Source organism: Somniosus microcephalus, chromosome 3 (genome assembly GCF_052327205.1).
Source record: "Somniosus microcephalus isolate GS21.2 chromosome 3, FLI_Smic_1.0, whole genome shotgun sequence".
Taxonomy (NCBI): domain Eukaryota; kingdom Metazoa; phylum Chordata; class Chondrichthyes; order Squaliformes; family Somniosidae; genus Somniosus; species Somniosus microcephalus.
This window is the reverse complement of record NC_140989.1, coordinates 197,003,394-197,031,374: the sequence shown is the minus strand read 5'-3', so window position 1 is coordinate 197,031,374 and position 27,981 is coordinate 197,003,394. Positions and strand designations below refer to the sequence as shown.

Here is a 27,981-nt window from a genome sequence, read left to right as displayed (position 1 = left end):
CCTGGGTCTATGATTTAACGGTGAAGGGATGGCCAGCACATGGCGAACCACTGTTGCCAGCATTCTCGCCGAGAAGAGAACAGCTGTCAGTGTGCAGAGGAACCTTGATGTGTGGATCCAGAGTAGTAATTCCACCCAAATTGAAGGATAGAGTGCTCAATGAGCTTCATGAGGGTCATCTGGGAGGGGTAAAAATGAAGAACTTAGCCAGAGCGTTTGTGGTGTGGCCGGGAATCGATAGAGAAATCGAAGAGATGACCAAGAGCTGTACAGGATGCCAGAAGGTCCAAAACGCCCCACCACAAGCCCCTCTACATCCATGGGAGTGGCCCTCATCTCCATGGCAAAGGGTGCACATTGATTTTGCTGGTCCATTTATGGACTCGATGTTTTTAATTGCGGTGGATGCACATTCAAAGTGGCCAGAGGTAATGAAAATGTCCTCAACCACCACAGAAAAAAATTTCACAGTCTTACGAACCATTTTCGCCAGAAATGGGCTGCCTGAACAGATTTGCTCCGACAATGGACCACAGTTTGTGTCTGAAGAGTTCCGGAGGTTCTTAAAGAACAATGGTGTTAAGCATTACACATCCGCCCCATATCATCCAGCCACCAATGGATTGGCTGAGAGGTTCGTTCAAACATTCAAGAAGGCTATCAAGGCAACGTGTAATGAAGACATACCCCTACAACACAAGGTGGATAACTTCTTGTTTGCCTTGCGACACATGCGGTTACCAACCAAACTCCAGCCATGATGTTCTTCAATCGAAGACTACGATGCCGCTTGGATTTGGTTAAGCCAAACATCAGAAGAGATGTGGAGAACAGGCAGTTTCAGAATATGAATGAAAGGCCGACCAGGAGTTTTAAGATAGGTCAACCAGTTTTGGCCCGGGACTACCGCACAGAGAAATGGCAGCCAGGAACGATCTGTACACGGCAAGGACCTCTAATGTATACCGTGGATGTTGGAGAGAGCATTGTAAGACGCCATGCTGACCAGATTCTAGAGTCACTGGAAAACGTCAATTCCACACCACGATCCGATACACCTGGTGATGAAACCGAAGTACCAATTGCATCTACCTCAGAATCGGGAATATTGGAAGCAGACGAACCCAACAACGACGTTGATTCCGAATCAACTCTGCCAGAAGAACCTGATACCCCAAAGAGGCGTTATCCAGACAGAATCAGGAAGCCTCCTCAAAAACTGAATTTATAATTGCTTAACTTCAGCTAATTGTAATTGTAAATATGTTATTTAATTATTAATCAAATGTTATGTACTGTTTAGCTAAAAGGGGAGGAATTGTAGTGTATGTACTTTGCAGAAGGAACTATATTCTGCAGCCCCTGTATACTGCAGTACCAGTAGTGACCACCCCTGTATATAAGCCTGTGTAGTAACTTTGCATAGTTAGTTCCAGTTTGTCTCCACTCAGTAAAGACCTGTTGTAACCAACTCCTGCAGTCCGTGTCTCAATTGCACACGGACATAATAATCCTGACTGGGAGCAGTAAATGTTATTGCAGTAATGTTACAAATGTCACAAAAAAGAATGAGAGCATGGGACTGAATCATTAAAGCTTACCCTCTGTGCTGACAAGGACTGATTACTTTCTCGTAGAGCTAGAGAAGTAAAGTACTGCACACACTGATCCACTTCAGACTGCGGTAGGGAGGCCAGCAGGTACCTTAGCTCATCTTCAATGCAGGAGTCCTACACACAGGAGAACAGGACAGGGCTTTTAGATAAAGCCAAGCTGCGGCATTACTCACTGACAAAAATCTTACAAAATGATGCATCACTCTCTGGTTTCAACAGTCAGTTTTTTCACCCACCGAGGCTTGTCTTTCTGTTTGTCTCCTTGTCTTTCTGTACATACACATCTTACCCATATTCTCTCCTCACCATCTTGCTATTTCTGCTCTTGCGCTCTCTCTCACTTTGTAAGTTTTGTCTTCCCTATGTTTCCTCTCTATCCTAGGTTTCCTACTCTCTCTGCATGCCTCCCCATCTTTTCCTACGTCTTGTCTCACTTTTTCTGCCATCTGTTTTGGTGATTCATCTTCCCGATAGCTATAGAAATAGAATAGTAAAGAAACAGGAAACTATCAAAGTGATGTCTGAAAAAATATCTTCTGGTAAAATGGTCATTTGGACCAATGTGATCTGGTCCTGGACTGTCATTGGTTGAAGGTATAGTGAACTTTGTGATCGGGTTGGTTGGATTTCTGGGATGTGATTAGTGTAAAGAACAGTACTCTGTAGTTCTGATACCTAACTGGATGAAGGGACGCTACAATCAAGTATATCTCTATAATCTAACAATCTTACATTCTTACAGATGCAAAACAGATACTGTACAAACAAAAGTGTGTAAGCATCTTGAATATTCTCATACCACACCAACTTGTATTTATATAGCGCCTTTAACGTCGTAAAACATCCCAAGGCGCTTCACAGGAACATTATCAAACAAAATTTCACACCGAGCCACACAAAGCGTTATTAGGACAGGTGATCAAAAGCTTAGTTAAAGAGGTAGGTTTTAAGGAAAGTCTTAAAACGAGGAAAGAGAGGTAGCGAGGCGGAGAGGTTTAGGGAGGGAGTTCCAGAGCTTATGGCCTAGGCAACAGAAGGTACGGCCACCAATGGTTGAGTGATTAAAATCAGGGATCCTCAAGAGGCCAGAGTTAGAGGAGCGCAGATATCTAGGGAGGTTGTGGGGCTGGAGGAGATTACAGAGATAGGGAGGGGCGAGGCCATGGAGGGATTTGAAAACAAGGATTAGGATTTTAAAATCAAGGTGTTACTTAACCAGGAGCCAATGTAGGTCAGCGAGCACAGGGGCGATGGGCGAATGGGACTTGGTGCGAGTTAGGACATGGGCAGCCGAGTTTTGGATGACTTCAAGTTTATGGAGGGTAGAGCGATGTTACGGAGGTGGAAATAGGCGGTCTTAGTGATGGTACGGATATGGTCGGAAGCTCATCTCGGGGTTATTGTATGAAGTAGCTATACAGCTAGTACCGATGGATCAAATTACACTAATCAGCCTTTGGGAAACAGTGGCTGGAAAAATAAAACTAATGTGGAAATACACAGTATGCCTATCAGCATCTAAAGAAGACAGGATGGTGTGGTTAATGTCAATTCTTAGAAGAGTGAACAAAGATTTTTTTGTGCTTTGCAGTAGGTGCGGAATCGAAGTAATGGGCCACGGAAAGGTAACTGCGATTATTCCCGTCCTTCCAGCAAGACTAAGAAGTTGTGGCATTGCTCAGTATCAGAACAGTCTCCAGAACAACAACAGACAGCTTTCTTATCAGTACAGATCTCTCCATGGCCTCACCCATCCCTATCTCTAATAATCTCCAACCATCCCATTTCCCCCCACCTCCCGCTCTCTCGAAACTCCTCCCACCATTCCCCCCACCTCACTCTCTCTAACCTCCTCCCACCATTCCCCCACCTCCCGCTCTCTCTAATCTCCTCCCACCATTCCCCCACCTCTCTCCCTCTCTAATCTCCTCCCACCATTCCTCCCCACCTCCCGCTCTCTCTAATCTCCTCCCACCATTCCCCCCACCTCACTCTCTCTAATCTCCTCCCACCATTCCCCCCACCTCACTCTCTCTAATCTCCTCCCACCATTCCCCCCACCTCCCGCTCTCTCTAATCTCCTCCCACCATTCCCCCCACCTCTCTCCCTCTCTAATCTCCTCCCACCATTCCTCCCCACCTCCCGCTCTCTCTAAACTCCTCCCACCATTCCCCCCACCTCTCTCTAACCTCCTCCCACCATTCCCCCCACCTCCCGCTCTCTCTAATCTCCTCCCACCATTCCCCCCACCTCTCTCCCTCTCTAATCTCCTCCCACCATTCCTCCCCACCTCCCGCTCTCTCTAATCTCCTCCCACCATTCCCCCCACCTCCCTCTCTCTCTAATCTCCTCCCACCATTCCCCCCACCTCCCTTTCCCTCTAATCTCCTCCCACCATTCCCCCCACCTCTCTCTCTCTAATCTCCTCCCACCATTCCCCCCACCTCCCTCTCTCTCTAATCTCCTCCCACCATTCCCCCACCTCCCTTTCCCTCTAATCTCCTCCCACCATTCCCCCCACCTCTCTCTCTCTAATCTCCTCCCACCATTCCCCCCACCTCCCTCGCTCTCTAATCTCCTCCCACCATTCCCACCTCCCGCTCTCTCTAATCTCCTCCCACCATTCCTCCCCACCTCCCTCTCTCTCTAATCTCCTCCCACCATTCCCCCCACCTCCCGCTCTCTCTAATCTCCTCCTACCATTCCCCCCACCTCCCGCTCTCTAATCTCCTCCCACCATTCCCCCCACCTCCCTCTCTCTCTAATCTCCTCCCACCATTCCTCCCCACCTCCCTCTCTCTAATCTCCTCCCACCATTCCCCCCCACCTCTCTCCCTCTCTAATCTCCTCCCACCATTCCCCCCCACCTCTCTCCCTCTCTAATCTCCTCCCGCCATTCCTCTCCACCGCCCTCTCTCTCTAATCTCCTCCCACCATTCCCCCCCATCTCCCCAATTTTAATCGCTCAACCATTGGTGGCCCTGCCGTCTGTTGCCTAGGCCCTAATCTCTGGAATTCCCTAATGTAATGAAATCTGTTTGTCTTGACCCTGTATTCATTTTGCACTCATGTATATTACCCTCCCCCACTGTGTATAGTTTCACTTCCTCTTTCCCGACTAACCTGGGAGGTTCCAGGTCTTGGCTCTTGGCTCGGCCCCTGACTTCTCTTACATAAAGATCCCAGGATCTGTATGACTCATTCTTGTGAACCAGTCGGCGTGTTGAGATGTTAGCTCTGATCTTAGTGATTAAAAGCCAACTTGTTTAAGTCTATAACTTCTAGTTTTGTGGTTATTGAAGGCCCATCACCTGCCTAAACCTGTCCGCCTCTTTCCTCCTTTAAGACGCTCCTTAAAACCTACCTCTTTAACCAAGCGTTTGGTCACCTGCCCTAAGTTATCCTTATGTGGCTCGGTGTCAATTTTGTCTGATAACACTCCCGTGAAGCGCCTTGGGACGTTTTACTACGTTAAAGGCGCTATATCAATGCAAGTGGGCACACCGCTAGGTCAGCCAATGATAGCGGAGCTGGGGCTAGGAGCACCAACTAAAGCGTGCCACATGGTGCTTGGATTGAGCATCTTGGTGTGGGTATTTTTTCCACAAAGGATGTCCTGAAACCGTCAGAGCCAGTTCGGTTGGTATGAGCTGAAAAGCCTCGGCAGGTTTATAAGTGCCCACATTGTGTTTCAATTCAAAACAGTGAAAACAACAGTCATGATTATTAGCCACTCTGAAAGCACAAGGGAACTTCATATTCTGCTCGATACACATATGTAGGGTATCTGCATAGAGGGCGAAGGAAAAAATATTACTGAAGACAAATATTTTGAAGAAATTAATAGCCAATTTATTATTGAGAATGATTACTCGGAAGATAAAACTCAACTGAATAGTTGGAGCAATAGGGCAACAGACTTTAGATTTGGAAATCGGATAGAGTACTTGCGCCATAAGTTTATCTTGTTCTGGGGGATAAAACAAATTGATCCTCTAGGGCAGGGTTCACCCTTATGTACCGCGCAGGGGCAGGATGGGCCAGATGAGGAAAGACTCAAATGTTAAATGTCTTGCTTGCACTGACACTAAAACTTAGTGGTGCAAATCCAGATTTAGATCTGGATGAAATTGGAGTGGCATTCCCTCTTCCAAGGGGTCTCACTCCACTTTGCTCTGGAATGGCACTAGAACTTCAGTGTTAGTATAAATTGAAACCGCTTCACACCAACCCTACCGCTATCATGTAAATGCATACTAAATCAATACCACTGCACACAAACACCATCACTGTACTGTAAATGCAAACCAAAACAGCAAAGAACATGAAAGGATTTACTAACCTCAATTATTTTTGGTAAAGGAGGACATAAAAAAAAGCGATGGTCAACGTCTTTAGATCTGGCTAGCCCTATGCTAGTTTTCGGGTCACATGCCTGGGCCACAGTTCTATACTGATAATCTGCAAATAAAAATTTACATCCTTACTGAATTTAATGCTAATACTTAGATGAGAGTTAACATTTTCTCTATCCACAGGACTGATCTTTTGTACAAATGTGAAGTTAAAATGGTGATCAGTTACAAAGGTTAGCACATGGCATAATTTATCTGTATGAGAAATCATCCACCGTCTAGAATCATACAGCATAGGAGGCGGCCATTCAGCCCATCATGACTGTGCCGGCTCTTTGGAAGAGCTATCCAATTAGTCCCCATGCTCTTTCCCCATAGCCCTGCAAATTTATCCTGTTCAAGTATTTATCCAACTCCCTTTTGAAAGTTACTTTTGAATCTGCTTCCACCGCCCTTTCAGGCAGTGCATTCCAGATCACAACAACTCGCTGCGTAAAGAAATGTCTCCGCACTGGATTTTTTTGCCAATTATCTTATCTGTGTCCTCCGGTTACCGACCCTCCCAGCCAGTGGAAACAGTTTCTTTCCTTATCTACTCTATCAAAGCCCCTCATAATTTTGAACACCATCTATTAAATCTCCCCATAACCTTCTCTGCTCCAAGGAGAACAACCCCATCTGTAGGGTAGAGTGTAGCTGTAGGGTTTAGTAAACATTATTAAGATTCTATAACCATTTTTATATAGCTATAATGTGAAATTATATGTTAAAAACCTAAAAAGCCTGTGTAAATGGCGAATGGCTGAGACCAAAAAAGGATGGGAAAATTATGCCAACCTGACTAAAAACCTGTTTTAAATTACTGAAGCAATGGGATGTAGTGCTAAGTGAATACGGAGACTGCCAGGGACATGGAGTTCGGTAATGTTATGGAGAAGAGATAGGAGTTGGAGCCTTCATTTTAGAAACAGTAGAATAGACAAACTGTTTAGAAAACACCTCAAGGATGTTCTGTAAAGTGAAGTTCTTAGATAAGGGTATTTTGTTATGCACAGAAATAGGCTGAGTGGAACTAACGAGTTCATAAGATGATTGACAAGAAAAGAGGAGGGAATCATAGACTGTACTTGAAGGTCAGAATGGTGAGATAGCCCAAGCAGCTGCAAGTTGCTATGTATTTTGAAGGGAAAAAAGATATAAAGGAACAGCTGTTGAACACTGGAAGCAGCACAAAACCAGAGGATGAGAAGCTTCAGTCAACAGAACACAGCAAGAGAATAAAGAGACTGCACCACAGTCACTCGGAAGGAACGCCAGGGTTCAATGAACAGACTGTGACTATCATCTTGTTAAGTATTACATTCTTTGTGCTGGATGTTTAATGCTTAATAAACCTGTTTTACTTTACACAATATACCTGTACCCAGAGTGGTTTGTGTAGTCACGGACAAATTATTATAAGGAGCTTTAAAAGCTACGCAGCTTTTCCAGTCTATCCACATAACTAAAGTCCCTTATCCCTGGAACCAGTCTAGTAAATCTCTTCTGCACCCTCTCCAAGGCCTTGACGTTCTTTCTAAAGTGTGGTTCCCAGAACTGGACACAATAATCTAACTGATGCCTAACTACTGATTTTTTTTTTTTTTATAAAGGTTTACCATAATTTCCTTGCTTTTGTACTCTATGCCTCTAGTTATAAAGCCAAGGATCCCATATGCTTTTTTAACAGCCCTATCAACTTGTCCTGCCACTTTCAAAGATTTGTGTATGTGAACCCCCAGGTGTGTCTGTTCCTCCACCCACTATAAAATTGTACAATTTCTTTATATTGCCTTTCCTCATTTTTCATTCCAAAAGGCATCACTTCATATTTTTCCACATTAAATTTCATCTGCCATGTGTTGCCCATTTCACCAGTCTGTCCATGTCCTCCTAAAGTCCATTAACCATCCTCCTCATTGTTTACTACATTTTCAAGCTTTATGCTCCCTATAACCAAGTCCAAGTCATTAATGTATATCAAAAAGAGCAGTGGTCCTAATACCAACCCCTGGAGGACGCCACTGTCCACTTCCCTCCAGTCTGATAAACAACCTTCCACTACTACTCTCTGCTTTCTGTCTCGGAGCCAATTTCGGGTCCACTGCCCCTTTAAATCGCATGGGCTTCAATTTTGCTAACAAGTCTATTATGTGGCATTTTATCAAATGCCTTCTGAAAGCAGATATGCACAATATATCAACCCTCGCCATTGTATCATTGAACAACTCAATCAAGTTGATCAGACACAATGGCCCAGAAATTCGGGTCGGAGGCTTCCCACGGGTGCAAGCCTCCGACCCCCACTTACCTAGCGCGCCTCCGGCGGTTGCTACTGCTCCAAACGCTGCGCTAAATCCGGCACCCAGGCGAGCTTGGCACCCCGTTTGCGGCTCCACCCAATTTCTCCCCCCACATTTTTATAAAATGACTATAAATTACATAAAATAACTATTTTAAACAATAATTTAAATTTTTGAAAAAATTAATTACATGTTCTAACGGGGCTAAAAATAAACTTACCTTTCTTTAAAGTATTTAAAAATAATAAACCTGTGGAAAAAATTTTTAATTTTAATTAATTCACCACTTACCTTGTTAAAAGCAGGCCTTGCACCTGCTTTTTAAAAGTGTAACTGCTGGAGACTTACCCTCCCGGAGAAACCTGGAAAAAAAACGTAAGTTCCAGGCGAACGCGCTGCCTCTCCGGCGTACGCGTTCGACCTCTGAACCCCTTCCTTTAAGGGAACGGAAGTTACGGTTTCCTGCGCATGCGCAGTGCATGCACGAAACCGGCACTTTCATTGGGCCTACGGGTGGGTACCCAGCGCGTACTCACCCATGGAGACCCGAATTTCTGGGCCAATTTGTGTTTAACAAATCCATGTCGGGTACCATTTATTAACCCTTGTTCTTCCAAGTGACAATTGTCCTGAATTACAGGTTCCGATATTTACTGGGCTGGGATTTCCAAGCCCAGGGGATGGGGGGGGAAATGGAAGAGGAGTTTTGGTCAGGACAGGCTTGGCTCCCTGTCGGGTGGGGAACGCTCCAAAAGAGGTTGCAGCCCAGAAGCAGGTAGAGATCGCGGGGGAGGTGGGTGATTGCATGGGGTCGCAGGTTGGACAAGAAATGGGCAGGTTCGAGGCGAAAATGGTTGGGTTCGGGTTTGATATTTAACATTTTTTTAGCATCCCACCCAACCCAAACCCACCTGTTTCTGGGGGTTAAAATTACCCCCGTGGTCTCTAGAAGTTGCTCCAGTACCAATGTTAGGCTGACTGGCCTGGTTTATCTCTCTCCCCTTTTTTGAACAAGGGTTTAACATTTGCAAGCCTCCAGTTTTCTGGCACCACTCCCATATTCTAGGAGGAGTGAAAGATTGTGGCTAAACCCTCTGCTATTTCCACCTTTATTTCCCTCAGCCAGCTAGCATCTCATCTGGACCGGGTGACTCTTCTACTTCGAGTGCTGCTAGCTGTTTAAATACCTCTTTATTTTTATCCTAACCAATTTCTCTACCTTTACTGTGACACTGGCAGCATCCTCTCCTTCAGTAAAGACAGATGCAAAGTACTCATTTAATACCTCAGCCATGCCCTCGGCCTACACAAGATTTCGAATGTTGTCCCTATTCAGCCCCACCTTTCCTCTGACTATCCTTTTACTCTAAATCTGTTTCATCCTATTATTCACACACACAAAGAGCTACTAGGAGTTATAAGGCAGTTAAATAAAGACACAAATTGGCAGTGCCAAGGTGGTTTATCATGTTATTTGAATCACTGAATTTGTGAAACTAGCTTGTAATCGCTTGCCTCTATTTTTGATTAATATATACACAGATTCCTTAATTACTTCAAAAAACAAAACCACTGCTCTCTCAAAAAGTGAAGTATTCCACAGTTTTCAAGGATCTCATAGTATCAGCAGAAACAGAGATCATTCGTCACACTTTAAAAAGGACAAATAAATTGCAACATGCAATGAACATGGAAATTACAGCAGAGGAAGAGGCCTCTCGGCCCATCACACCTGTGCTAGCTCTTCAACTGGAGGTAGCCACCCTAATCCGATTTCCCCGCCTGCACCTGCATCCTTTACATAGAAACATAGAAGATAGGAGCGGGAGAAGGCCATTCGGCCCCTCGAGCCTGCAATGAGATCATGGCTAATCATCCAAACTCAGTACCCTGTCCCTGCCTTCTCCCCCTATCCCTTGATCCCTTTAGCCTCAAGAAATATATCTAACTCCTTCTTGAATATATTTAATGAATTGGCCTCAACTGCCTTCTGTGTTAGAGAATTCCATAGGTTCACCACTCTCTGGGTGAAGAAATTCCTCCTCGTCTCTGTCCTAAATGGCTTACCCCTTATCCTTAGACTGTGACCCCTGGTTCTGGATGCCCCTGCCATCGGGAACATCCTTCCTGCATCTAGTCTGTCTAGTCCTGTTAGAATTTTATAAGTTTCAATGAGATCCCCTCTCATTCTTCTAAACTCCAGCAAGTATAAGTCCAATCAACCCAATCTCCAGATTGCACCCAAAACAGAGACTCTACCCCTCCGTGTTTTAATAATGCTCTGTGTGGAAAAATGTTCTTGGAACTTCCCCCTTCACTCTGCTAGGAATAATCCCCAGAACATGCATCCTTGTTACTGAACAAGTTGAAGAGGCCATACTAATGTTATCGATGTCTATAAGCACTTATTTAAACAGGGGGGTTCAGAGCTGGGTATAAATGTTACCATTTCCTACACCATTCTCCTCAAGGCTTCAGTAATATTGCCAATCTGTGGGCAGTTTTGTGCCTACTAGGAATTAGGTTCAGATTTCCCAAACTCGCTTCATGTCTGGCTCTTGTAACTGAGGCGGCTTTCATTCTGTCAGACTGGCTGAAATCAAACATAGCTCCCAATAGCAAGAGGCATCGTGTTATCCCAACGCACCACCCAGTTTCTGATTACCAGTTCTCACACATTATATTCTACTTTCGATCTGCTTCTCCCCACCCACCCACCCCCCCCCCCAAAATTTCACTAGGATTTGTTTAACCAGTACATGGCATATTTCAAGAGACGACCAGATAAACATTCCAAGCAAAAGATGCTGCATGGATATTGGGAGGGCAGTGGAAATAGTTTAGAATTGGTCAAGGAAAGAGCTGGCAGACACACAGTGGGCTGAACTGGACCGTGTTAAATGTACAATATAAATGCAGGTTGTTGTTGTTGAATTGCCTCCTCCTGTGCTGTAAACTTGTTGGTTCTCCAAACTCCAGAATGTGTAATTTCTTTACTGCAGCTCAAACATCAACGCTGGAAGTGTAGGAAATGGAGTGCTAAATGGCAAGGTGACAATGGCAAAATCTACTGGTTAAATATGGACATCTCGTCCTATTTTTTTTACCGTGCCAGTGATGCTGCGTTGCCAGTTCCTGAACAGCCTGCACTTGGACTGCTTTAATTGTAGACCGAGTTCGTTTTAGAAGAAGCCACAAACCAGACTCATGGTCTTCCACATCGAGTTTCATGTAATACTCTGTAAAACACAAAGAACTGTGACAATTTAAGCAGCTGCACAGGTCACTTACATATTTAAAAACATAAAACAAAAACCTGCTGTCATTTTTGTTTTTAGGAATAACAATTATTGAAGCAAAGCAACTGGTAAAATAAAAGAGTGGCTCTACACACCCTACAGCAGTGACCGAGTGGAGCTCAACTCAAAGACATCAACCCAAGTACTCAGTTCAGAATTCTACATTACAAACAAGGAAACAGCACAAATTCTGTCCCCTGTATCCAAAGAGAACACCTGCAAAGACAGGAACAAAACACCGAGGAGACTGCACTCACCGGTTCTAAATTAAAAGAAAGAAATTGCGCACACAGCATAATTTTCACCACCAAAAACTTTTAATCTGCATGTTTTTCCAAAATCACATTTTGGGACGCGGTACAGGAGTAATTTGAGGCGTGAGGTGTGGTGAGTGCAGTGTGCTCAGGAGGAACAGGTGACTTTGGACCTCTGGTTCCCAGAGCTCTCCACCACTGGGGGTTTCTTCAGCTCACGCCTGGGTTAGTTGTAGGCCAATTGATAAGAGATTGATTGCCGTGCCAAATCAATAACTCCATCATTGTATCATGCGATACCAGGATGTGAGGAAAACATACACTAAATTCTTCCCCCTTATCTGAGGCAGCCCAGTCGGCTTTTGGAAAAATGACTCCCAGACTATAGCCTAATAATGTAGTGAGTGAAAGCTATGATTTGAACATAAATCACTGTCCAAATGAAGAATAACATTGCCACTGTGCTTGCATGGATGCCAGCATTTCATTAGAGGGGCAGAACATCTGAAATCCAACAGGGAACAAAAACCAAGTTCAGTGAGTGCTAACTGCTATTTGACTGTGATTGGCATCAACAGCGGAGTTCAATGTTCATGACAAAATTGTTCTAAATTTGATGATTCAAGATAATTCCAGATCATGATGTGCTTTGGGTTTTTTCATGCACAGGAAGGGTAAGGAGGAAGGTTATGAGGTAAGCAACACAAATTGGCAATCTTTCACCAGAACTTCTGAAGCACGAGGAGGAACGCAAGTCAAACACATTCTATGGTATAAAAAAAATTGGGTACAGCCTTGTCTTAGTGGTAGCGCTCTCACCTCGGAGTTAAAAAGTTTGGGGTTCAAGCCCCACTCCAGAGATTGGGCACAAAATCTAGACTGACACTCCAGTTCAGTACTGAGGGTGCGCTGTGCTGTCGGAGGTGCCATCTTTCGGGTGAGACATCAAACCGGTTTGAGAGAGCAGGTGGATGTAAAAAAAAGATCCCATGGCACTATTCATAAAAGAGATGAGTTCTCCCAGTGTCCTGGCCAACAGTTATCCCTCAACCGACATCACTAAAACAGTTGAATTGGTCATTTATTTCATTGCTGTATGTGGGAGCTTGCTGTGCACAAATTGGCTGCCATGTTTCCTACATTACAACAGCAAGTACATTTCAAAAGTAACTCATTAATGTGATGCACTTTGGCACATCGGGAGATCATGAAAGGAGCTATAGAAATGCAAGCTCTTTCTTCTACAGGAAACTTTTTTTTATCCGGCACCGACGGGACCGACATGGTGCTGGTTCATCAAAAATTCCAGATAACCGAAAGCTATAGTAAAAGATACGGAGAGATGAGAGCTCCGTATAAAGCAACAACAACAGGTTCAGAACAATGGCCACAAGTTCCAAGCGTCTCTGTAGCTTAGCAACAGCTGCAGCCACACCCTTGCACAGCAACAGATCTAGCAAGGCAAGTACAATATGAAGTAAAACTTACCTGAACCTACTCCTGAATTTTGCCGGTTAACCGAGATTTCCGGTTATTTAGGTGCCGGTAAATCCAAAGTTTCCTGTATCTTTCTTGTAGCCATTTCCTTAGTATTGGTTACAACATGCTGTTACAACATTGGTTACAACAACTATGCCAGCTGCTCCAGGCCCATTTTCATCGAGGACGAGCCACCGATTCCTTAAGTAAATGGCCTGATGCACCAACCAGCTTCTTCCCAGCAGAGGACTGAGCCACATGGGCTGGTGATCCCGATGGCAAATCAAGTGCTCAATGTATTACAGAAGTTGCACATCTTGGAATGAAGAATATAGAATCAGCATCAGACCACTTAGTTTAGTTAGAAAAGGTGAAAAACCAATACATCAGTTGAAGCTTCAAATGGCTACTGCACCAACATCTGGCTACTCCAATGGCCGCACCAACATCTGGCTACTCCAATGGCCGCACCAACATCTGGATACGCCAATGGCCGCACCAACATCTGGATACTCCAATGGCCGCACCAACATCTGGATACTCCAATGGCCGCACCAACATCTGGATACTCCAATGGCCGCACCAACATCTGGATACTCCAATGGCCGCACCAACATCTGGATACTCCAATGGCCGCACCAACATCTGGATACTCCAATGGCCGCACCAACATCTGGATACTCCAATGGCCGCACCAACATCTGGATACTCCAATGGCCGCACCAACATCTGGATACTCCAATGGCCGCACCAACATCTGGATACTCCAATGGCCGCACCAACATCTGGATACTCCAACACGCTGCACCAACATAATCACTACTCCAATGTGCAACATTACACATCACTACCCCAACATGCTGCAGGCACACGTTGCTTACTTCAATGTGCTGCATCACATAAGGCTATCCCAACGTGCTACACCACTGCTTCAATGTAACAGCTTATATTCATATTTTAAAGATTAAACATGTCTAGTGCTATGACTCCATCCTATAGTAACAATGGAAATATTGAGACTTACTGACCATCCAGTGGCCATGAAAAGATCTCGGCTGTGGCTTGCACCAGTCTTTTAACTGCCCTGTGCAGTTGCTTTCTGGTCTTGCTGGTAATTCCTGAAATACAGCAAAAACAATGAACATAGTACGAACAAAACATGGGCTTTGTGAATGGGAAGATTATGGGAAAAAAATACAAACTTTCTGGTTGGAACAGATCACCATCCAATGTAAAAACTGTATAATCATCACCTCCAAATTCGCCTCCAAGTCCAAGACTTGGACATGCATCACTCTTCCTTCATTGTTGCTGGGTCAAAATCTTAGAATTCCCTACCCAACATCATCGTGGGATTACCATCACCACAAGGTCTGCAGTGATTCTAGGGGAAGGGCCACCACCACCTTCACATAGTAACCAAGGATGTTATAAATCCCAGCCTTGCAAGCGATGCCCACATTCCAAGAACAAATTAAAAAAAATCAAATCTGCACTCCACTTTGAGAGTAGGAGTAGAAGGGAGAATTTTTGTTTGATCAAGTTAGAAATGTTGAAGAACAGGAAATTTATTCTCACTCCATAAACCCAGTAACAGTTTCACACTACATACAGCTGGGATTAACCTCGATAAAGCTGCCGTTACACTGCTCCAACCTTGAATGATGCCTCAGAATGGGTTCATCAATTTGTTGCCATAGTGTTGAACTGTAGGGGCTCCACTCGAGAGGGAACTGGGTTAGGGTTTTTAAAGCTCATTTCACGCAAGATCCATCTCCAGTACAGAGAGAAGAATTTAGCATCAGTCTGAGCCAGATACAAGCTGAGCTAGTAGAGGTGAAGAAACAGTGTGCTAATTCACTTAGCCACTTTTAACAAATATTCCTTTTAAAAGGCACACACTATGGCTCAAGCATTGCAAGAAATTGAAAATCTACCCTCAGGAGTCCAAATAGAAATCTATTGCTGTCAACAATGTCTGAAATCCATGTTCTGTGCTAATCCTAAATCTGCCATGATGACAAATTACAAGGGATGAAGTCAACCTTGGCAGAAGTGTCCTAATAAAGTTGGACTGACAGGGCAATTAAACTCGTTTAATTAGATTGAAGTTTGAACAGCCTGTAAGTTGCTATACACGTAATAAAACCACGGCTACCGTGTGGAGATCGAAGTTCAGAACGAATTGTGAGATGATAGCGGACGGATTCAAAATGGAGGAGGTCAACATGTGGTCCACAACCCTCAGGAGGAGGTGGGAGCAAACCTAAAATGAAATTATGTTGAATGTGTAAATAAGAGTATGTGAATATTAACTGTGTCATGTGTTACAGAAGCTCCAGGGTGGGGAAACTCCAGTACGCATTGAGCGCTTTGATGCTTGTGGTGGATGGGATTGAACTATATCAGGAATCACAGCAGCTCAGAAACAGCACCAATGGAACCATAACCTCACTGGATACAGGGCTTTCTGTTGTAAATGAGATGAATGTAATAATTAAAAATCAAACTATAACATGTGACAGTGAGGGTAACGGAGTAGAGGGTGCATGGGGGGCAATGGATTTGTTTAAAGTGCTCAAATGAGACAACCCCAAACGGGACGATCCTGGGTGAGACCAAAAATAACCTGAGATTGAGGAAGGCAAGAGGAATCGTAGCTACCCCGTTAGTTAATGGGACAAGTTACTATTGGACAAATTTCTGGTCAGGTAATCACACAGGAGTATATATGTGTGTAAACAGAAATTTCTCCAATGATGATCCTCAAATTAAAAATCATTATGATAATATTCAATGTCCTGATCAGTCCAAAGAAGCCATTCAATTAAAGGCGAAAGAGAAACCAGTGCCACCCGATGAGGGGAGTGAAAAGTGCCCCATCCCATTCCCTGCTCCAATTAACGGATTGGTGTTGGTTCCAAGTGAGTTGTCAATGTTACATGATGTTGTATTAGATGCGAGGGAGGTTATTATCAATGTGTCTAGTCTTGCCTTGCCGATATGGTGCCTATGGTTTCTAACCCATTAGAAACTGGCTAAGAAATAGGAAAACGCAGTTAAAAAAAACCTTATGGAAAGAAAATAGCAATCAAGTGACCGCAGGGGAGGAGCCTGAAGCCCCGAAATCTCCGGCACAGAGGAGGAAGAGCAGTTTGCTCAATAATATAGCAACAAAAAATGTGGAATACCGTGTTAGGATGGGTAAACACAGGGGGTGTTATGAGCTTGAACTATCAATTGGGAAAATAGAGAGAAAAGATACAGCAGGCATTAAGAAACCAGAATGGCATTGATAAAGTACAAATAGAAGCAGAATTGACCTTGACAATTCACATGCAAAGATTGGTCAATTGTTGGAAAATCAGGCACAAGCCATCAACAACTTGACAAGAGAGGATAGAAACGCCTCTGATCAGGCAGCACAAAATGATGCATGCACGATGATGAGTTCTTGGATTCTACAAGACATAGGGAGGACTTTGAATAGAATAGCTGTGGGAAGGGTTCCATCTTGGATGGAAGATAAACATCTTAAGGCAGCAGAAAGGTATCAGTCAAATTTGACAGTGTGTCAGTTGCGGAGTCTTACTGTGGTACGTGTCACGCCACACGAATGTAATCAGACTAGCGATGATAGCTTGATAGGAATCATACTAAGAATGCCCGTAATGTCCAAACCTTGGGCACCACGGCGGGTGTATAAGGTAGCCAATATGGGTTTCCTGAAAGATGGCGTTTTATATAAATATATACATCATTGCCCAGATATGTTGTTAAATATAACCAATCTCTCTATGAGGTAAAATTACATCTATGTAAGACCCAAGGAAGAACCACCATGTGTATGTATAATGTCTTGGATAATGAAGAGCCGTTATGTGGATTTAACTTGACAAGGATGTCCAAGTATCAGTGTCAGGTCACTGCCGTAAGGTCGAAACAATATGCCACCATTGTTTATAAGGAACAGGGTGTCTATTGTTGGACCACCACAGAAACAGAGTATGAATATGGACAAAAGAATGCTGCAATATGTCTGGTATCTAACAATACTATGTGTATTGAACCTAAAAGAATGGTAAGAATTGGGAACAGAACTATTCTGCCTTTGATGAATCAGAATCCAATGCAAGGTAAGGCATCAACCGGGGTAGAAGATTTGGAGAAGTACGTGTCCATCTTTGGATATGGGCTACCTTGGATAAATGAAAATCTCACTGAGTTTGTGAAACGAACTGGAGAAGTGGGAAGGACATTCTCAGTATTGAAAGCGAGGAATGATGCTAATGACAAAATAATAACCTCGTTAATGGATGAGGCGACTTCTTGGTGGGATTTGCGATTTAATCGTATAGACTGAGCTCCATGGGTAAGACTGTGCTCACAAGCTCTGCTATGGTTACAGCTAATGTGTGTGATCGTGCTTATGTTGGAGTGGGCAATGCGGGCAAGAGATAAACAAAGAAAGAACAAGGGAAGAAAACATAAGCGTGCAATGGAACTGTTACAGGATCAGCCTTAATAATGTCAAATGTGTTGTAAATATTGTATTGTAGGGGATAAAAGGGGACTATGTCTGGTCAGAATACATATACTACTCTAACTCTGGTGAAATGTCTGCATATGAATTAACATGAGAGGCATTTAAGGGAGGACTGTAACCTACACGTAATAAAACCACTGCTATTGTGTGGAGATCGAAATTGCGAACGAATTAGGAGATGATAACGGACAAATTCAAACTGGAGGGGGTCAGCATGTGGTCCTTTGTTTGGAAGACCACATGGACAGGAAGGAGAAACACAGGATGAAGAGGAAGTCCCGCCCCACCACACACATCACAGGAACATGAGCATATCATGCAGAAGGAACACCAATCAGGGAAGGTTGGGAGTGAAACTGACCTCCACATCATTTGGCTAAGGAATCCTAACAAGACGGTCTTTCCATTTGTGTAATCCAAACATCATGGTTACATGGTTACTCATTGTTCTCTATGTTCTGTAGGAATTGTATAACATAATCTAGGCTCCCATGGCCTTAGGATGCTCAAGGGAAATCATAGTGTCCTTGATGTCATCAGATTTCCACATTTGTTGACTTCCTAGCTTGTTATTTCTATTTCTGTATTAAATAACGCTTTCTACAATGACAGCACTATAATCCTTTGGATAGGGGACGCTGTTGGTCAGAAGTTAGGGGGCCTCTGGAAGTGTAGGGGTATTTGTAGGGGTTGACCATACACAAATGTTCTACAGGACCTTAGAAGGACAAGGGCAGCAGACGCGTGGGAACATCACCACCTCCAAGTTCCCCTCCAAGTCACACACCATCCTGACTTGGAAATATATCGCCGATCCTTCATCATCGCTGGATCAAAATCCTGAAACTCCCTCCCTAACAGCACTGTGGGAGTACCTTCACCACATGGACTGCAGTGGTTCAAGAAGGCGGCTCACCACCACCTTTTCAAGGGCAACTAGGGATGGGCAATAAATGCTGGCCTTGCCAGCGACGCCCACATCCCAGGAACTAATTTAAAAAAACCTATCTTTAAAAAAAGAGTAAACTTAATGTAAATGGTAGGACTCACCCTGCAAGCCTTGCTGTTCTAGCGGAATGGTATGCACATAGATAGATGATTTCAGTTTCTCTTGTTCTACAGCCTGTGTGTCAAGAGTCACGTTTTCTCCCAGTGCCAAGATTTCATAGGTAATAAATATGCAGCCGCTAAAGTAGGCAAGAAAAGACAGATTAATTCACTCAACAAACCACGAAAAAAATGTAAGGTCAAGTAACCTGATTTTTTTTTTTATAAACACGTTTCCATTGAATACATATGTTTAGGGTAATCAAAAAATGTGATGTTGGAAATCCAAAATTAAAATAGAAAATGTTGGAAACACATTGTGGCCCAGTGAGCACTTGGAGAATCTCTGGGTGATGTTTCGACTAAACCCTGATGAAGGATCACACGCAATTCATATATTTCTCTCTCAGCTGCTGTTCAGTGGGCAGTTGAAGTAAAAGGTAGCAAATTTGATCATATGGTTCTGGTGACGTGACAGATCAAGAATGAAGCATAAAGTTTTTTTACCTAACAATGGCAGAAGCCTGAGACTCAATGACTTCCTTATACTGAGTAAATGTTGTAATTCTTTTACATAAAAACATAATAGAACATAAGATATAGGAGCAGGAGTAGGTCATTTGGCCCCTCGAGCCTGCTCCGCCATTCAATAAGATCATGGCTGATCTGATCTTGACCTCAACTCCACTTCCCTGCCTGCTCCCCATAACCCTTCACTCCCTTACCATTCAAAAATCTGTCTATCGCCAGCTTAAATATATTCCCCTTTAGCCACCCTGCTCGCTACATCCTCAAAGAACTCCAGCAAATTTGTCAAACGTGATTTCCCTTTCATAAAACCATGTTGACTCTGCTTGACTGTATTATGATTTTCTAAATGTCCTGCTACCACTTCCTTAATGATGGACTCTAGCATTTTCCCAATGACAGATGTTAGGCTAATTGGTCTATAGTTGCCCGCTTTCTGTCTCCCTACTTTCTTAAATAGGGGCGTTACATTTGTGGTTTTCCAGTCCGCTGGGACCTCTCCAGAATCCAGGGAATTTTGGTAGATTACAACCAATGCATCCACTATCTCTGCAGCCACCTCTTTTAAGACTAGGATGCAGGCAATTGGGTCCAGGGGATTTGTCCACCTTTAGTCCCATTAGTTTGCCGAGTACTTTTTCTCTAGTGATGGTGATTGTATTAAGTTCCCCCCCCCCCACTCCAATAGCCCCTTGATTATCCATTATTGGGATGATTTTAGTGTCTTCTACCATGAAGACCGATACAAAATATTTGTATTTACACTGTACATCTCAATATAATCATCCTAAAATTCCATCTGCTTAAAGATGCACTTGGCTCAAGCTATTGTCAAACTGTTGAGTTGCTGTTGGGGAAATGGAAACTCATCTGAATGAGTGGTGCCAACCCAAAAGGACAGCAGCTTTGTGTGGCTGTACAATGGTAATAAACAGAATAAAAGCTGAACAAAAACAGTTAAACTTGCTACAATCAGCCTTGGCAAGATGAGCAAAGATTCTCTGAATTCTGTGGAGCAGGCGTACTAAGGGGATCACTCTGCTCAATATCTAGGACTACTGCACAGCAGCTGCCTAAAATACATTGTTACAGGGCTCCACTGTCGGCCTGGAAGGTGAAGATTACTTCACTGCAAAAAAACAGCAGAAAGAAATTCTGTGAAGAAAAGACACACAGTTACCTTCCACTTTAACTGTTTTTAAATTGCTCACAATAATTTAATTGACACTTTTTTTCCACAAACTACACCAGAGTTATTGACATTTTCCAGAACTGTTTAACGTGACAGTAATCCTTGGACGCTTTTGAGGTCCTCTATAATACATAGTTGTGTAAAAATGTGGAGAAAACCATCACTTTTCATTCAAGATGGCTTAAGCACAGTGGAAAGAACATTTGCTGTGTGGCATGATAGTGCAGGGTTACGACACTGCAAGGGATACACAGGCTTTTCTATTATTTGAGAAGCTTATTTATGTTCTTGAAAATGCAACAACCTAAAACTTCCTTCAGTGTGTGATGGGCCAGGCCCCAATCAATCACTGCAGGCTTGAGCTGTATATATTTCAGATATGAGCCGACATGTAGTATAATAACTTCAAACATGGCGAAATGTCCATTCTAAAACATGCCACTTACCCCACAATAACCAGCCCAGCATATTTTCCAACTTTTTCTGCCAAAATAGTTAAAAAGATAAAATAATTTTAGAAGTTAAATTCGAGAGGAGAGTACTGTTGTCAGGTCACGAATTAAGCAGATAAACACAGTCTGTGCTTTGAAGATGATAAATCTGATTTCAAAGAAGTGGACAGTTTGCTAATATAGGACTGCTTTATCTGCTCACGTCTTATCTTTTCCTTAGCAGAAAGCCAACAAAGACTTTATTATTAATTCAAGTCATCCAGACAGACTTGGTGAGTGAGTGATGACACCAATGCATCAAACAGCAATCATCTTTGAGACGTTACGTAACCGAGCAGCAGCTTACATATCCAGGTCTACAAATGCAAAGTAATTCCCGGGGCAAAATATAAAGGGAATTAGATGAAAGTTAGTCAATTAACATGTTCAAATTCTTTACACTTTAAGGCACAGCAGTAATTAATATGTATTACACACATCTTAATGGGCAAATAACACTATGGGGATGGAAGAAGTAAAGAAGTCTACTGCACGTGCCCAGAAATATTGAGGTCAGAGGGAATACCTTCTTCCCAAGAGGAGACCTGTCCTGTTGGTCCTTGTGTCTGGTACATCCCCCCGTCCTATTTGATTGGACCAGATTTTCTGTCCCTTCGATACGAATGGACATTCATCTGGACTCGAGGTTGACCTCTCTGCCTGGCAGCTATTTAACAGGTCACCATGAGACTGCATTTTTTGCCTCTACAAGTCAAAATAGAAACTGAGACAACCACAGCATTTCTGGTTACCGTGCTTGAGATTTAAAAAGTATTCTTCCATCTCCCACTACTCACCACCACCCCCCCAAAAAAAAGTACTATTCCCCTTCAATATACAGCCCTCCATTTCACTATGCAATTGTTAAAGTGCTCTAATACAAAGAGAAATATGGCTATTTCCAGTACACTTCAATCGAACTGCAACATTCACAGTGCAGTGGGTTATTTTTTTTAAAGAATTATTAACTCTTCATATTTTTAGTTCTTTCCCTTCCCACATCCACTTTGTGACAAGCACCATTTGTTAACAGAAGAGGCAGACAGGTGATCAACTCCCAGGTCTTCAAAGCTGCCAACAGGTCCAGGAGAATGCACTGCACCCGCCCAGATTAACCTGCCCTCCGATATTCTCTCTCGTGAGGAACCAGCAAACTTCAGCTATCTCAGAAACCAGGACAATCCTGTTGGAAAGCCTCTTGGAACAGTGGTCAACAGTTCAATCGACTATCAAGATTAAAATAAGGATTCCAATACCAGACCAATAATCTTTTTGACAGCCCTTCGCACTCGAAGATGATCCTTTTTGGAAAGAGAATCAAGTTTTCATGAGTGCGCTTATAACTACTGAAGCCAACGTGAGAAAGGCAAGCGGTCATTAGTTTGCTGCTGTTCATGTTTTCACTGCTGCGGAAGCTCTACGTGCTGGTGCTTGTGCCAGCGGACACTGTCGTGCTTTGGCATATGGCAGCTCGTATGATCAGCTGCAAGATTTTCCCAGCTGTTTACACCAATATTAAAGTGTCAGCTGTGGCTCAGTGGGCAGCACTCAGGCTTCGGAGTCAGAAGGTTTTGGGTTCAAGTCCCATTCCAGAGACTTGAGCATATAATCCAGGTTGACACTCCAGTGCAGTACTGATAAGAGTGTTGCACTGTCGGAGGTGCCATCTTTCAGATGAGACGTTAAACCAAGATTCCATCTGCCCTCTGATATGGACGTAAAAGATACCAATACATTTAAGAAGAGGAGCAGGGGAGTTCTCCCAGTGTCCTGGCCAATACTTAGCTCTCAGCCAACATCACTAAAACAGATTATCCAGTCATTATCTTATTGCTGTTTGCGAGACCTTGCTGTGTGCAAATTGGCTGCCGTGTTTCCTACATTACAACAGTGACTACATTTCAAAAAATAGGCTGTAAAATGTTTTGGGACGTCTTGAGATTGTGAAAGGCGCTATATAAATGTAAGTTCTTTCTTTCTTATACTTGAGCTGCGCACCATGCTTCCACTTGGCACTGTTCCAGCTCGCTGTTGAAGATCTCGTTTGTCATCTGCCAGTCTTCCATATGGACATGGTCTAACCAGAACAGCTGTGCTCTTATCCACATGGGCTGAACACTTATTTGCTTGAGTATCTCACAGTTGGTTATTTTGTTCTTGATGTGCATGATGGATGGCACCCACTGGAGGTGGAACTTATCAAGCTGTCAAATGTGAAGGTGGCAACAATGTCATGAGAACACCATTACCTCCAAGTTCCCCACTATCCGGACTCAGACATGTCACCATTCCTTCATCGTCTCTGAATCAATATTCTGGAATTCCCTACCTAACAGCATCACGGGAGCACCAGCTCCACAAGGACTGCAGCAAGGGGAATCTTTTCAGGGGAATAAATCCAGCCTCGCCAGCATCAACAACATCGCACAAACTAAAACATTTCCGGAACTCACATCATACAGAATGGTAGTGAGGACAACATTAACACGATTCCATGCTTGAAATACTGTACATCTTTTCAGTCTTTAAAATACAGAGTCGGCTTCCTGATACAAGAGCACTTCATTGTCTCTTAGTGCATCATCTGGCAACGTGCATCCCAAATAAGTAAACCTGTTAATACCATTTAGTTCAATCTTACCAATGGTTAATTTAGTGCAATAGTTTTCCGGACTGGCTGATGCATAACCTCTCGTTTCTTCAGTCCTATGACGAGGACATAGATTTCTGTTGCTTTGGCAATTTGGTCAGTAATGAGCTAAAGATCCACCCGAGTGTAAGCCTCTAGAGCTTAATCATCTGCAAAAAAGCTCATGACCTTCTTGGTCGAGGCTCGTAGTCTGTTCAGGTTGAAGAGCTTCCTGGTGTGCAGAAGTATATGTGAATACCCATATTAAGCACTCTTATTGCATTGTCAAGCATAGCCTTTTGGAAGCAGCCAAATAGCCTAGGTGAGGGCATACAACCCCTAGCTTGACTCTGATGGTGATGGTAAAAGTCTTGGACAGTACACCACCAGCATTCACCCTACTGAGGATTCCATCATGGAACTGACATGCAATCTGGACTAACCTATCTGAGCATCCAAACGTGGACAGCAGTTTCCACAGACTCAGTCAGGACAATATGGGCAGTAAAGAGGTCCTTATGCTGTTGCACCCATTTCTCTTGAAGATGATAAAAGCTGTGTCAGTGTTGCAACTTACTCTAAAGCCAGATCATGCCTCGGAGAGGACGGAGTTGATGAGATTTTCCAGGCCACTGGGATGTAGTCCTGAATTTATATTGCCAGCTGTCAAAAGAAGTGAACATTCCACAATAGTTGCCACACTCTTACTCTTCCTACTACTCGCAGATAGTAACAATTGTGTGTGCTTCAGATCCTGTGGGACAGTAGCATTTCTCCTGATGTTTTGAAAACTGTCGTTGGTCACTCAGAGCCCTGTAGCTCTGGAGGCATCCCATCTGGTCCTGGATCTTTACTGATATTCATTGCTTTGATGGCTTTACTAACTTCAGCAATTCATCCAAGTTATTACTTTTGGCCTCGAGAGACTCTGTTGAAGGCTTCAGCCTTAATGATGGATGATCTGTTCAATAGTTCCTGAAAGTGCTTGCATCATCTGTGCACGATCCCAGACTTGCCAGTGACAAAGGTAACACCATGCACAGTCTTCAGACACTTGGGGCCATATACAGTACCTCCTTTACCACATCCTAGAAGTGATGTTTCATTCTGGTCTGCATTTCATTTTTTTGTCCCATCAATAATTTTTCATTTGCAGCAAATTATCTTGAACTACATCACTGCCGCTTTTGTGTTGTGCCTTCACTTCAGCAGAGTTGTGTGTCCTCTGTTTCTCATCAATGTTCATTTGATGATGCCTTTTGGTAGACTATTCAACATCAGTAATATAACTACAAGTCACCAATCTGCACCAGTAGTACGCAGCAATTCACCTGTCCAGTCGCAGCAGAAGATACAGCTAACACCACCTTCCACCAGTTGTCCCTTCTGAGAGAGCCTGGCCTCAAACAATGCAGCAGGGCCGGCATCATAGTGAGGCAGTTCATATACTACAAGTGCAGTCTTTCTCTGTGTCTTGTGTCTCAAGATGAATTCTGACGTTCCATGCAGCCAATGTCAGATTTATTGTAATGTTTTTATTTGTTTGTGCCACAGAGTAATAGGATTCAGATCTGTGCACAACTCTCAGGAGGAGTTGATAACCACAGCTGAACCATCAGTGAAGGAGATTCTTGGAATTTAGGCTCCAGGATTTGAGTATCAGAAGGGAAGACACCCTCCACACCGGCCAATTACACAGCAGCACTGCCAAAGTCCCGGGTCTAAGTCACCTGCACGCCCATCTGGCTGAGGAATGTTGAGTTAACAGCACTTAAAGTAAGAAAGAAATAGAAAAGGAAAGAAAAAGTGATCTGAGAAAATATCAAATGACACAGGACATTTTGAACAGTTTTAAAAGTGAACTTGAAAGCAGCTGGAATATATTACACCCTCAGAAGTATTCTGGCTGCACTACAACTGTAGCTACCAATCTCAGACTCTAACTCATGTGACCAGGAGACAGTTCTGTACACAAGTACTTACATTAATGGACTGACCTGCTCCTGGCCAATACATTTTAAATGCACTGAGAGGAGAGGTGGTAGCATCCACATTTGCAGAATATTTAAAACCAAGTTCCACTTTGGTTTACAAAATGGCCAGGTGGTCCAACAGGGTCTATCCCGATAGTTTTTTAAACCTGTCCCAGCACGGTGCTCCATTTGGTGCCAGGTTCAATTAGAGTGCCTCCTCCCTGGGGGGGGGGGGGGGGGTGCGGATCTCTCACACCACATCAGCAGGCCAGCCAACTCTTGCTCCTACGAAGCAGCTTGGGACATTTGAGTCAGTGTAAGGCTGTCAATCAATGCAAATTGTCACTGCAAAACCTTCAAAGCCTTGCCAATGATGCTCACTTCCAGTCACTGATTGAACATCACTCTCCGTGTGCCCTCTCATCCTGGGCCGGCAGTGCACACAGTGCCCAAGAAACTCTGACCCTGGGCCGGCTGTGCACAGGGTGCCTGGGCTACACTTTGACCCTGGGACATACTCTGACCCTGGGCTGGCAGTGCACAGGGAGCCTGAGACACACTCTGACCCCGGGTTACACTCTGACCCTGGGCCGGCAGTGCACAGGGTGCCTGGGCTACACTTTGACCCTGGGACATACTCTGACCCTGGGCTGGCAGTGCACAGGGAGCCTGAGACACACTCTGACCCTGGGCTGGCAATGCACAGGGAGCCTGAGACGCACTCTGACCCCGGGTTACACTCTGACCCTGGGCCGGCAATGCACAGGGTGCCTGGGCTACACTCTGACCTTGGGCAGGCAGTGCACAGGTAGCCTGAGACACACTCTGACCCTGGGCAGGCAGTGCACAGGGAGCCTGAAACACACTCTGACCCCGGGTTACAATCTGACCCTGGGCAGGCAGTGCACAGGGAGCCTGAAACACACTCTGACCCTGGGCCGGCAGTGCACAGGGAGCCTGAGACACACTCTGACCCCGGGTTACACTCTGATCCCAGGCCACACTCGGACAATGTCTGATTTTTCCAGATGAAACATTAATTACAGAACCAGCCCTGTGATCAATAATCACAATAACATCCCCGAAAGCGGCTGAGGCCCTTCAGAATGTCTGCCTTACTGACGCGCCTCCAGCGGTGACAGCCAGCGGCCGCAGCCCGAACCCGACACAGCCAGCGCCCCGCCAGCGCCATGGAGCAGCGGCCCGGTTCAGCCCGGGGGTGACGCAGCGTCACTGCGATTGCACGTCGCCCACCTCATTGGGCAAGCGCAGTGCGCAGGCGCGGCCTTTAAAAAGATGGCGGGAAATGCAACAAAAGAGAGAGAGAGAGCACGGCCCGGAGCCCCAGAGAGAGAGGTAGGAGCAGGGCCCGGAGCCCCAGAGAGAGAGGGAGGAGCAGGGCGCCCCAGAGAGAGGTAGACACAGACAGACCCGGCTACCAAGAGAGGACAGGATATGCTCTCACTGCAGTCAGGGAGTGGTGGAGACAGAGATGCACTTCCTCACAGCTTGTAGAAAATATCAGGGCATAAGGGAGAATTTCTACCCAAAATTCACAAAAATATGCCTGGAATTCAGAAATTTGAATGACGACCAAAAACTCCCATACCTACTAGGGGAAGAGAGAAATTGCGTAACACTAGCGGCACACTATGTTACAGCTTGCCATAAACAGAGGGACAACCACTAAATATAAGAAAAGAGTATATATAAATTATATGAAAGTATATTTATACACTCAGGGATATATCTGTTTATACACTGTATGGATAGATCTGTATTTTTGTGAACAAACATGAATGTTTTCCGATGCTTTGGCAACATAAGATGTAACTTGTCATGCCAATAAAGCGATTTGAATTGAATTGAGAGAGAGAGAGAGGTAGGAGCAGGGCCCGGAGCCCCAGAGAGAGAGAGAGAGAGAGGTGGGAGCGGGAGCCCTGGAGGGAGAGGTGGGAGCGGGAGCCCCGGAGGGAGAGGTGGGGGTGGGAGCGGGAGCCCCGGAGGGAGAGGTGGGAGCCCCGGAGGGAGAGGTGGGAGCGGGAGCCCCGGAGGGAGAGGTGGGAGCGGGAGCCCCGGAGGGAGAGGTGGGAGCGGAGCCCCGGAGGGAGAGGTGGGAGCGGGAGCCCCCGAGGGAGAGGTGGGAGCGGGGGCCCCGGAGCCCCCGAGGGAGAGGTGGGAGCGGGGGCCCCGGTGGGAGCGGGAGCCCCGGAGGGAGCCGGAGCCCCG

General features: G+C 44.6%; 1 protein-coding gene across 3 annotated transcripts in view; it reads right to left on the bottom strand.

The window, feature by feature from the left end:
- Positions 1–26,986, bottom strand: part of serac1 (serine active site containing 1) — a 192,664-nt gene extending 165,678 nt beyond the window's left edge. For 2 of the 3 annotated variants that reach the window (XM_085982102.1, XM_085982104.1), the window contains exons 1-7: positions 26,872–26,985; positions 21,106–21,142; positions 18,943–19,079; positions 14,375–14,464; positions 11,422–11,553; positions 5,960–6,078; positions 1,602–1,730 (exon numbers count right to left, since the gene is read on the bottom strand). In XM_085982102.1, coding sequence (XP_085838228.1) covers positions 1,602–1,730; positions 5,960–6,078; positions 11,422–11,553; positions 14,375–14,464; positions 18,943–19,079; positions 21,106–21,142; positions 26,872–26,944 — 717 coding nt within the window. In that variant the 5' untranslated portion in view covers positions 26,945–26,985. Of the gene's footprint in view, positions 1–1,601; positions 1,731–5,959; positions 6,079–11,421; positions 11,554–14,374; positions 14,465–18,942; positions 19,080–21,105; positions 21,143–26,871 lie in introns of all 3 variants that reach the window. The other variant, XM_085982103.1, reaches the window with a different exon arrangement.
- Between the last annotated feature and the right edge of the window lie 995 nt (positions 26,987–27,981).